Below are 12,930 nucleotides of genomic sequence, written 5' to 3' on the forward strand. Positions count from 1 at the left end.
TGAAACCATTGTATATGAAGCACTTATTAGCCGTAATTAAATGGACAATATGAATTTACTACATCTTTAGGACTCTGGCTTGTTCTGGTTTAGAGCAAGATGATTAATGCAAATACATATTACTTGAGATAACCATTTAGCAGCTAATTTAGCCAAATTTATTACAGCAGTTAGAGGTTTTTCATTTTAGCAGACGGAGACAAGGACATGACAAAAGCAGAAGGTGTATACGAATGCACACTGCCCTCTAGTGTACAAAGCTTCACAGGATTAGTGAGAATTGCAGACAAGAGCAAGCATTCTTGTAACAATAGTACCCAGATTTTGTATAGTTTAGATTTGCTTTAAAACTCTGCAGCGTCCATCCTCTGAAACATTTGCATTTCATCCCATTTTCCTGACACTGAGAGATCAGACACAAACCAAATCCATTTCAATTTGGCAATATTTTGGTTGAAGTGTTGCTTTAAACATCTGTATTTTTAAGCCTTCTTTCTGCAAGCATATAATAGCACCGTTTCACATTACTGATTTCTTTTACTTGTTTCTCTGTTTCCTAGCATATTTCAAACATTGGAGAGAGCTGTCACTCTTTGGCTCTAGCCAAGTCATTCTGTGCTTCCCTTAGGCCTCTTTCTCTTTTTCTCAGTCTGCTGGTGGATTTACTTTGCTCGGGTAGAAGTAAATTCTCCCAAGACTTTCCCCCTACTGACCAGTGGAGATTTGGTTCATCTGAGAACTGTAAATTCTGTTTGACAAGATCAAAGAAACAGATGTATAAGTTCAGTAGTTGATATCGCCTGCAATAAGGAGAAATGATCAAAGCAGCAGGGGTAGAGTATCTTCCCAAACCTTTCAAATATCCAGAATCTCAAAGAGGTCTACCTAGGAGCTATGAATAAATCACATATAAATTTGCCTCTTTTTTTTCTTTTTCTTTCTTACAGTTTGACTCTGAGTGCATTGAAAATGTCCACACAGCAATAAGTATTCTGTGAACCAAAGAGATTTGTAGTTCTTCTCACTTTTCTTCTTCCACTAGAGTTTCCAGATTTAAAAAAAAAGCAGATTAAAAGTGTACTTTAAAAGCTTGTAAAGCATACAAGCATCAGATGCCATTTGCCATCTCATTAAATGTAAACGAAGTTGAGAATCTTTTGCTCATACATGTTGGATATTGTACAATGCAGATCATTTTACTACAGTTCTAATATGCAATATATCTTGTTTCTATTCTACCTGTATTTTTCCCCAGTGTTGAATAAGGGTCAGTGTGTAACGAAGTATTACCGCTGGATGCAGAAGAATGGAGGTTATATCTGGATACAGTCTAGTGCAACCATAGCTGTCAATGCCAAGAATGCAAGCGAGAAGAATATCATCTGGGTCAATTACCTTCTCAGGTATATCTTCCAATCCCTTCTCTCACTTGAACTGCTCTCTCTATTGCTTAACTGTGCTTGTGAGAGTTTTAGGAAAAAACAATTGCTTGCTGTAGAGTATTAATGAAAACAACTCTTTCCTATGGTCTGCTATTTGGTTGAATGTATTAAGAAATCTGTCACATCTCAGTACACTGGAATATTTTTGAATTATTGTGCTGCTTTAGCATTCAAGTAAACGTTCCATCATTTTACTGCATGCCTTCACTATCCTGAAGTCTACCCAACCTAAGCTGAAATGTAGAAAATTCACACTAGCTTGCAGTGGCTGTATTATAAAATATGGTAGTGCTCAGCACTGGTTTATTTGGTTACTGAAAATGCATGGAAGCAAACTTCCTAGAAGATTATGAAAAGAAAGGTGTCTCTGACAGATATTCAGCTTTCACTCTGAAAAGCAGAATTTTCTCAGAAGAAAAGTCTTGAAATAATGTGTTACTCTTACAACTGTTTGATGGTATTCACTTTTAAAACTGCAAAATAGGATTCACAAACAAAAGTAGCTCTTAAGATTATTTGAAACCAAAACAGTGAAAGATTCTTCCCTGAAAAATTCTGTTTTACCAAGCACAGGTGTTTTCAAAGGACAGGTTTCTGAGCTCAAGGGAAGACCAACAGCCAGTGAGAGACAGTGAATTATAAACCTGACCTTTCTCATCTGAAAATACTTTTCAACACATTCTGTCCTGTAAGTGTTCAGTAAGATTGGGAGATTTTCTGTTTCATTCCAGAACAAACAAAACAAATAAAATTTGAAACCTTGAGATTGTCATGAAATGCAATTGTCATTTTCTGACCTGTTCTCCTTTTTTAAATTGCTTGTCGTGGTTTGCTACATTCTCTTTGATGCCATGAGAGCTCAAAGTGATCTCCAGGGGTTAGAGAGTGACTTTATGCCAAGTCCAGCAAGCCCATGCCTGCCTAAACTTGCATGTTGAATTACTTCTGATATCCCTATTGAGGAAGAGAGGGAAGCAACCCCCAGCAGGAGAGCTGAGGGACCCCATGGGAAACCTCCCATGGAGATGGAGTATAATCTGACTGGGATTAGTTACTTCTGCCCTGCTATGATTAAGTATGGGTGTTTCCAAAGATATCCTTATCCTTCAGTTTTTGTGTCTTCTTTAAAACAAGTGGATGCTCATCATCCACAGAGTGAAGTGTTAGCTGAGCCTGCAAGAGAGGGGCAGAATGCAGCATTTCAAGAGTTCAGTTTGAGCCTGCCAATTCTGCACTGGAAGTACACCTTCAATGTCCCAATACTAACAGGGCTTCAAACTGCTCAGAAATGTACTCATTTTCTATTCAAAATAGTCAAAAGTTGCCTCTGCCCCCTTTGCTGCTTTTCAGACAGTGGGTGAGCTCAATCCTTAAATGTGAAATGAAATTATTTTCTCTAGCAACAGACTAAATGTAACAAAAAAAGGAGAGAAGCAGTGTGGTCTTACTCAAGGCTGCTTCCAAACTTAACTTTTCTACCACATTCCCTTCACTGGTTTGCTAGAGAAAGATTAATTTCTTCAGTTAATTTGTAGTTTTAATTTAGATTTATCTTAGTACTGGAATCCACGAAGAGTCCAAACCATATTTTAATGACAGATCAAGGCATAATTAGGTCTACTCTGAGCCAGAGTACCGGTCTGTATACATTTCCATGCATTAGAAGGTACGATTCAGCTGTCTGTAAAGAGATGGACTAATTATAGCGACGGGGAGGATTAATGCTGTTCTTGTTCTAGCAACTTGTTATTCACAGTGTGAAAGCCCTCAAGCATCTTTTGCTTAGAGGGGGCAAATTTGGGGACTGCCCTGGGATGCAACAGAATAAAGTCACTTTGTCAGGACAAAACCATAAAGATGGTAATTGTATGAATGGCATTTCAGTGTGAGCTGTGTGAACTCTGAATTTTCACAGTACACTGTAATAGACTGAATATGGGCACAGTGTCATTGTGATAGTGTGTCAGTCACCCCTAGCCCTGCCTCACATTGTTCTACACAGGACGGCAGATTTTCTGCTCTATCACAGGGAAGGAATTTGAGTTGCTTAGAAATGTTCGTCTGTTCAAAAATGATTAAAGACCTTGTTTATTTTCAACATTCCAATGCCACTTTTGTGCAGCTGTGTTCCTCTCTCTTTGCACTGGTTTGGGAAAGGAATATATTTTGGAAGGTGCAAACCAATAAAAAGCTTAGCATTTTCTTCAGTTTCTCTGTTAGTGTAGCTTTTTTGCATTGCAGTCGTGTTCGTTGCTAACAAGTCACAGGTGAGCACCACATGAGCAGCTGAAGATATGATTATAATGGGTGTGTTGACAGTTCTTTATCCCTAACATATGCATCTTAACATGCATATGTGCATCTGTCGTAGAGTGCTTGCTTACAGTTTCTTGGTGATATGGATCCATGCGTGCAGTATTTTAAATATATATATATATTTAAGGACATATATATCCTTTTTAGTTATCTCCTGGCCAAGCTCTTTTGAGTAGTGGTCATTTCCTCTAGCCCTAACTAATCACCTTCTTACTAACTTTATGCATGATCTGTTTGTTGAGAAAAATCACTTGTTGAAATGGCCCTGGGAAGGTTGATATATTTTTACAGAGATAATTCTAATAGGTGGTGGTGGTGGAAGAGAAACAGGAAAAGATACAGCACACTGCTTGTATTTCCAAGCACAGTAATGGATAGAGTTGAAATAGAAATATCCTATTGTTCAATGATGACACAGTATGTGAGATATCATACAAACCACTGTGTCCCACTTTGGTAAGAATACTTTCTTAGCTCTAAAAATTTACTAGAATGAAACAGTTTTTATACCTGATCATCATAAATATTTGACAGACTATTAACATATACCTTCATGAAATCCCTGCTGTAAAGCTCTAAGGAAACAAAAGCATATGGTTTTTTGTTTGCTCTCCTATTCTTTCTATTTATGTTCTCTGATATGAAAAGAAGAAAAAACATGCAACTACAAATCATCCAATTGTGTTTATATATGCTGCTGTCTCTTCTTCAGTAACCCAGAGTACAAGGACACTCCTATGGATATTGCACAACTTCCTCATCTGCCAGAGAAAACCTCAGAATCCTCAGAGACCTCTGATTCTGAGTCAGACTCAAAGGACAATTCAGGTAACACACATGATGTATCCTTCTTTATAGTCACAAAAGATCCATGACATGAGAGCCACATGGTTACCCTTCCAACAGCTTCTCAATATTTCTCAAGGTGTGTTTTGTTACAACAGCAAAAATACTTTAAAATTAAGTTGAAGAAATCCAGGACAATATTTTAATAACCTCAGCATTTTCACAGTATCTCAATTGCCTCAGTGTTTCTATTAATTCTATGGATACATCCTTGCCTGTATTGCACTGAACAAAATATTTGGGTCTCCAGCTAAGTTTCATAAACAGGTGTTGTGCCTTATGAAAGACCATGGAATTGTAACTGTTGAATATAATTACAGTTTTTATATTTCAAAAGCAGTCAAAATTTCTGAACATAAATATCCACCATCAGTCTCCATAACCTTTTTTCTTATATAAATGCTTTTTTTATTATTATTAGTCTCACTAGGGGGCAGCGAAGATTGCAAGGTTTTAGGGTCTTCTTGGGTTAAAATAATTACAATTTATTGGAAGGTATAGGTTCAAGCACTTTTTTCTAAGCTTTATAGTCTAGGACTTAGCTATGTTTTAAAAGCTAAATATAATTGTCAAACTTAATATATAAATCAGTCTTACAGATGGTCCAGTACACAGATGGTTCACTGTGATTATACAGGCCCGGGTACAGATTAACTGGCTTTTAAAGGAAAATGGTTGTGCATGGCCCAAGAACTGAGGTTACTCGACTGTAGCACATCTATGATAACATTAAAAAAAAAAAGAAAAGAAGAACCAAAACTGGAAAAAATCACTACTATGTGTGCTTCCTTTATACTGTCTTGTTTCTAAATAGCCAAAGATCACAGATGTGGAGAAAAGTTTGCATTTCTCATGAGCACTCTAAGTTTCTCCAGGTGAGAAATACACATACGTTCATAACTCCTAAGGCTGACTCAGACCAAGAGGGCATTCTTCAATGGTGCACAATCTCAGTGTACATCTCAGAAGAGGTCTGCAGGCCTTGCTAGACAGCAAAGGAGAGGGTTGTTTCTTGCAAAATAATTAAACAGAAATTGCAAGGGATCTGAAATCAGAGTATGCTGTATTGGATGCAACCACCAAGCTTAGTTCAAGCTCTGATAAAATCCCAGGCAAATTTTGTGCAGTTTTAGAATCCTTCACCATAAACCCATAGTTGACCAACTAGAAATCATGTCTAGAAGACAACATCTTTAAAAATTATAAGTGAAACTCAGATCCAGATGGCTGCAGTTTGAGGTGTTGTGGCTGTTCATTTGCTTCTGTGGGTTTTATTTTTCAAAATGAGAGGTCCCTCTGTTGTTAATGACTCAAGCAGAAGTCTCTCCAAGCAACTTACTTGAAATTTCTACAAAGTGTGTTGCCCTGAATCCTCAGGCAGCTTTCCCATCAGGCCTACCTGCTCCAGCTTTTCCAGCACTGTTTGGTATTAACATGGCTCCAGGAGTAACCAATCTGTAAAAGAAAATTGCCCCTTCCCCTCTCCAACACAAATGTACTGAAAGGAGCAGTACTTGGCCCTGATGAGTGAAAAAAAAAAAAAAAAAAAAAGAAATCTTTTATTTCCGAACAAAAGATATCTGGCTGTTCTGTAAAAGACGGGGTCTCCTGAAGCCTTTCATGACCCTTTCAAACACAGCATGATAATGGGGAGTATTCATTCTCAAAGCTGCCTTGGCTGTCTGAGTCCAGTGGACTAGAGTGTTTATCTCATCCGTATTCAAATTAGTTTAAAAAAATCTAAAACACAACTGAAAGAATTCAGAAGAGTGACAGCTTCTCAGTGCTGTAGCTGGGCTGCTTTCAATGGCCCTTAGATGATTTGGATCAATCGAGAATTTAATTCACTGCCTGATTTTTTTTTCTGTGTTTTTTTTTCCTTGTCCTTCAAGAGAATATGAAAAGCCAGTCTAGCAACGTAACAAAATTGTTTAAACTGGTTTATTCATTCAGATTTATACACATATGACCTGCTTCTCCTCTCAATACTGGAGGAGAGTGGCAGAAATTCCACAGCAGTCAGAGATGCTGTGCCTCTTTGAAAGTGGTGAAGGTGAAGGAAAATGAGATGAGAGGACTAAGAATCCTCATTAGTTAATAGTGCTACATCTTGATGCCTTCCCACTTGAGGGGAACACATAAGTGAAAAAACAATAATCAGAGCATAATGGTCATAATGGGATTGTTCACTGACTCCTCTTCCTTCAGGTGAAACAGGGCTCTTGTGCTCACAGTTGTCAAGACAGTTCTTACCAACAGAGCAGATATAAAGGTCTCCTCATCCAAGGTGCCTTAGTATATGTTCAAGGAAAATTCAGACCAGACAAATAGCACAGGCCTTTAGTGCCTTGAATATCCCAAGTCAGAGAGATTAATGGTGATCAAAACTCTGCCAACACCATATTGCAAATAAGCATGGCTCTACAGAAGAGAGTGCCTCATTGGTAGGTAGAAATCTAGATTTGGGCTGTAATATTATATTCTCATTGCTAATGATTTGTTTCACTTTACTTTTGCTTTAGAGGACAATGAGAACTCGAAGTCAGATGAGAAAGGAAACCAGTCAGAAAACAGTGAAGACCCTGAATCCGACAGGAAAAAGTCAGGAAATCAGTCAGATAATGAAATGAACTGTAATGATGATGGGAACAGCTCCAGCAACCAGGACAGCAGGGACAGTGATGACAGCTTTGAGAATTCGGACTTCGAGAATCAAAAAGCTCCTGAGGACAGTTTTGGCACTCTTGGTTCTATGCAGATCAAGGTGGAGCGTTTTGTTGAGAGTGAGTCAGACTTGCGGTTGCAGAACTGTGAATCACTGACCTCAGACAGTGCCAAGGACTCAGACAGTGCAGGGGAAGTAAATGCCCAGTCTTCTAGCAAACATCAAAAGAGGAAGAAGAGAAGAAAAAAGCAAAAGGGAGGCAGCACGACCCGGAGAAGGTTGTCAAGCACCTCAAGCCCAAACGGACTTGACTCAGCTTTGGTGGACCAGCCCCAGCTGCTCTCGTCACCAAACAGTGCCTCAGTGCTCAAAATTAAAACAGAAATCTCAGAACCTATCAATTTTGATAACGATAGCAGTATTTGGAATTACCCCCCCAACAGGGAAATCTCAAGGAATGAATCACCCTACAGTATGACCAAGCCCCCCAGCTCCGAGCACTTCCCTTCCCCCCAAGCCAGCAGTAGTTTACATGTCTCCATTCCAGACTCTGTTCTCACCCCACCAGGGACTGAAAATACTGCCAGCCGCAAAACTCAGTTCAGCACCTCATCCAACTCAGCCTTGGCTCCTGTGTCCTCTGACCCTTTGTCACCCCCGCTTTCAGCATCTCCAAGGGATAAACACCCAGGTGGTCCCACAACTTCCAACTCTTTGTTGTACACTGGGGATCTGGAAGCCCTTCAGAGGTTGCAAGCAGGCAATGTGGTGCTTCCTTTGGTTCACAGGGTAACAGGAACCCTTGCCGCAACAAGCACTGCTGCTCAGAGGGTCTACACCACTGGCACTATTCGGTATGCTCCAGCTGAAGTTACTTTAGCCATGCAGGGCAACCTCCTCCCCAACACCCACGCTGTTAACTTTGTTGATGTTAACAGCCCCAGCTTTGGGCTGGATCCTAAAACACCGATGGAAATGCTCTACCACCACGTTCACCGACTCAATATGTCGGGACCGTTTGGAAGTGCTGTGAGCGGGGCCAGTCTGACCCAAATGCCTGCAGGGAATGTGTTCACGACTGCCGAAGGACTTTTTTCCACTCTTCCATTTCCTGTGTACAGCAATGGCATTCATACTACACAGACTCTGGAACGGAAAGAGGATTGAAATATGACCACATACTGTGTTCAGTGTTAAGCTCTGAGGCATAGACTATGTTTTAATTTAGACCTTTAATTCTAGCACTTTGAATTCGAGCAGGTCAGTTTATTCTCTCAATATGACAGTCCCCATTTCATTCCCCTTCTCTTTAACTTGACTTATTCTTTAATGTAAAGATATTTTTTTATTTTTGCCTTCAGAGAGTTGAAGTACCAGTTGCCTGCCATTTTGTCTTCTTCTAAGATGTGTGTTTTTTCCTTTGCATCTTTATTAAGATGCCTTTAATGTGTATGCCTCTGCCATAGAATACTCAGTGTTGTGGTAAAGAGATTTTAAAGTGACAACCATTGGTTTTACTTCAAAATGATCTTGATATGATCAAGATTAAAAGAGACAAGCATAAACAATGTGCCCTGTTTGACTAAGTCAAATGAAAAGGGGTTTTTGTTCCTAATTCCTTTAAAATAGGGGATAGTATTTTAGAATTTTATGCAGAGTTTAATTCTCTTTTTACGGTTAAGATTTTCTTACTTGCACATAAAATAATTTGGGTTCTTAAAAAGTTAATTTCTGGCCTGTGACTAGAATGTTGAAAAGTTGGACTAAATGTTAATTACTGAAACTTTAACTTAATTTCTAAAACCATGGTGCTATCATTTATTAATCTGTAATATCTTCATACAATTTGCAGCTTGTGGGCTGGGTTTTTTGAAAAGAATGTGTTCCGTACTGGTCTATAGTCGGGTGCTGCAGTCTCCTTGGTTAGTTAAGACAAAAGCCCTCATTAACATTTGCTGCAGGACTTAAATTTTTTACCTCCAAACTAACAAGCATAGCCTCACGTTAAATTTAAATGGGTCAGGAAGCCTTTTTCAAAAAGTGCTTAAAAATAAAAAACTCAATTTAATTGATGCAAGGAGCAGTTTCTTAGGTGCATATTGTTTTGCTTTGTTGTTTGTTTTCTTTTCTCAGTGTAACTGAGGCTAATTCTACATCAAATAACACTTCAGAGTAAAAAAAAAAAAAAAAAACACACAAAAAAAAAAACAGAAGAACTATTTAACATGTTTTGTTTTCATTTAATATTATAGAGGGAAGGTTGTAAATTTCTTTTTGTTCTTTGATTTGGGTATTTTGTTGCTTTTTCCTTATTTCTAGTGTTGAAACCAATATGTTATAAAACTAAAGAATGGGTTAATAAGCTTGAAATAGATAACTACAACTGAAAACTGCACATTAAGTAAAAGAGAAGAAATCTCCTATTTTGTCTTCATTGCCAGAAATCACAGTGTAGTGTCAAACACTGCAAATGACTGTCAAATATAAATTCTTCTTCCACTCCATCTTTGGCAGCTGTTTGTTAAGGCATCTAATAACAGATGTGAGAACTGTAATGTGTACAATGTGTAAGTGTCCTTGGCTGTCAGTCCCATTGCAGTTTCAATGTGTGTTACTATATGCAGTATATACTAAGCTAATGTAGTTGTTTTGTCCTTTGTCTTCTCTGTGCTTTATCTCTAGTCTGGAGTGGTAAAGTCCCATTCCTGCAGTCCTAGTGAACCAGTGATTCTTGGGGGTTAGTGGTTTTTGTGTGGTGGCCTTCCTCTGTCACCTTATGCTGCTTCCACTGTCTGTATACCTTTTAATTTCTGCAGTTGCTTTGCTGTTGTGTATTCTCCAACCTCTCTCTCCCCACTTCTCCCCTCCCCTCCACGCTTCCCGTCTCTTTCTCTTCCTCTCTTGTTCTCTCTTCTTCACTCTCAGAGAAAAGACTCTTAACTAGCTCAAGGTTAATGGAGCCATTTTTCCCACAGAGGAATTCTGGGTGTGACTTACTCTTCCAGTGTACCACACAATGCACTACAGAGTAATGCTCAGATTTATTAAGCAAATTGATGCCATATAGCCTCAGTTGTTAACATTCCCAGAGTCCCTTGTGCTCTAACCGTAAGCAGAGGGTGCATTTCTTTGGTTTTCTCCCAGGTAGGCTGAGGGAGCAATACATACAGCAATCACCAGTGAGATAGGAAATCCTTTCAAAGGTCAACCAATGTCATGTAAAAAGGAAACAGCTTAGAACTGTCATATATATTTGCTTATGTGTGCAATGCTAATCTATTAACTCAGCTGTCCTTTGAATTTTTGATCACTCACTGTGTTGAGTCAATTCCTCCAATAGCTTTGAATTTGAGATGTCGGTCCAAGCCGCAGCGGAACAATAGTGAAAGGGAATTGGATGTCACAAATTTAATTAATGAGCTTTTAAAGGTTAAATTTGAAGGATTTAAGTAAGACTAAAAAAGGCAAGAAAGCTGATTGGGAAATTCAGAGTTTAATTTTGGATGCTCTACTCTAGCTATTGAACAATCAAAGGAGTGCACCTATCAGCTACAAAGAACAGCTAGACAGCTGTTGTTTTTTTGTTTTGTTTTGTTTTTTTTATAAATGTTTCTGTGTTGTGTCAAAATGATTTCTGGTGATTTAAACTAACAGATAATCACAGCTGCTGTCTAAATCCATAGTGTTTAAAATTACAAAATGAAAAAAAACTTCATTACCTGTGAAGACTGTGTCTGTGTTTTTAACTATTTCTTGTACAAATATATGAAATCTTTTATGAGGAGACTGGTGCCAAGTAGCTGAATAACGGGGAAAGGGATTCTGTTCGTATAAATCTTAGCAGTGTTACCAACTCTACAATATAAAAAAAAAAAATTAAAACGTTAAAAAGTGACAGCTATGGTACATTTATTTTGTGTTAAGCTAACCGAATCTAACTTCTCGAGTGCCTGGCTTATTTGAAACATTTTTTTCATTGATCATTGATAATGCTGCAAATCAGAAATGTACATACTTCATTTACAACAGGGTTCTTTTTATACTTTTGTAGATTCTCATACATGTCATACATGGTTGTCTTTATGTAACTTAATTTTTTTTCATCCCGCAGGTGCCATTTTCATAATAAACTTCTCTTGGATTTGTTACTATCTGGCATCATTTCTTTCACATATAACCATCCTGACTAATGAATGCTGGTAGTATTTGTTTAAGCAGGTATTTTTAAATTGTTTTGTTTAAAATATATATATATATATATATATATATAAATATATATATATAACTAAAAATGAAAGAGGATACAGCTAGATTTTGTTAACTCTTCCAAACTGAAGAAAAGAAGCTGTCAAGATGTAGGTTAAGAATGCTAATCCAAATACTACAACAAACTTGCCACCATCCTAAATTCTCAGCTACCCCAACTCATTGTCATATTGAACATTTTTATGCACATTATCAAAGCTAAATAATGGACCTGCAACATTAACCACTATAGACAGTGTGCATTTTTTCTTGATTAATGCACACTGGAAGAGGTCAGCTTTTGTACATTAATCATTTAAAATGCACTTTATATTTTCTTTTTTTGTACTCTACAATGTTACAGTGAAAATCTTCAATCACATTATATCCTCTCTCTCTAGATTGCTGATTCTTTTAAATATGTACTTTCTTTCCCCAAACAGGCAACATGGAAGTTGTTGGTGTCCTGTGGGTAGGCTTTCTACCTTACAAACTGAAGACAGAAACATTTACCAATGTAGAAAAAAAGACATGACAAATTCAGAACCAAACTCAGGGGTGGACAGGTTGGGGGAAGGTTAAATATAGTTTAGGTTCAATCACTGTGTGTGGGTCAAAAGAGTGAGCAGCAGTGCGCGGGGCTGGATGAAGTTTTTCCAGATTCTGTATTTTATTTTGTTATTTATGAGTTCTCAATTTCTTCTTTGATTAAGAGCAGAAGTTTTGGGCACATAAAATCAAGTCAGTGCTGCCCATAGCCAAAACCTACTGCAACACTGGTTTGTCCAAATCTTTTCCCATCCTTAAATCGCTTTGAAAAGCATTGGGCTTGTCATTCTGGACCTGATTTTGGTTGCCTTAACAAAACTGATTAAAACTGCCTATAATCTGTTGCACTGTTTTCTGGTCACCTTTTCACAGCACAACAAATACTCAGTACAAGTAGGAATGTGTGCTCATTCCAAAAAAAAAAAAAAGTATAAAACAGAGATGTATGAACAACTGTAGTTCAGTGAGCCAGCCCAATAGCTTAATAGCCTCAAACCCAGGTCTTTGAGTTCCCAAGGAGCTCAGAATTCTGCTTTTTGGGATCTCAGCATCAAGCTTGATACGCCTCCAACTTGCAGGGAGTGGAGAGGAGCAGGGGTTAGCAGCACTGCTTTCAGTTCTGCTCTTGCATGCCAGCTGGCAATGCATCTTGTTTGTGAGGTAGCTGAGGGTACAGACGCCAACAGAGGGGAAAACGGAATTTAAATGGAGATTGGAAGAACGATGAGAATAAAGGTTAAGGAAAGAATAACATGCCTGTTCCAAATAAGTGTTAACCAACATTAACTAAAGCCACTAATCCCAAAGGGGGGCTTGAGAGGTTTTTCTGAGCTGGTATAAAAGCTTTTTAAAACTCAGCTGTTCTGA

At 38.2% G+C, this 12,930-nt stretch overlaps 1 protein-coding gene and 1 long non-coding RNA gene across 6 annotated transcripts in view; one reads left to right on the forward strand and one right to left on the reverse strand.

Annotated features, from left to right (window-relative positions):
• NPAS3 (neuronal PAS domain protein 3) overlaps window positions 1–9,450 on the forward strand; it is a 596,956-nt gene extending 587,506 nt beyond the window's left edge. For all 5 annotated transcript variants that reach the window (XM_090141311.1, XM_090141312.1, XM_090141313.1 and 2 more), the window contains 3 exons: window positions 1,256–1,403; window positions 4,471–4,586; window positions 7,127–9,450. In XM_090141311.1, the coding sequence (XP_089997437.1) occupies window positions 1,256–1,403; window positions 4,471–4,586; window positions 7,127–8,436 (1,574 nt within the window). In that variant the 3' untranslated portion in view covers window positions 8,437–9,450. The remainder of the gene's footprint in view (window positions 1–1,255; window positions 1,404–4,470; window positions 4,587–7,126) is intronic.
• LOC149917855 (uncharacterized) overlaps window positions 1–12,930 on the reverse strand; it is a 58,870-nt gene that overhangs the window by 29,134 nt on the left and 16,806 nt on the right. The gene's annotated exons all lie outside the window — the stretch shown is intronic.

The sequence above is a fragment of the Phasianus colchicus genome, chromosome 5 (assembly GCF_987193195.1).
Source record: "Phasianus colchicus chromosome 5, bPhaCol1.hap1.1, whole genome shotgun sequence".
In the NCBI taxonomy this organism is placed as follows: Eukaryota; Metazoa; Chordata; class Aves; order Galliformes; family Phasianidae; genus Phasianus; species Phasianus colchicus.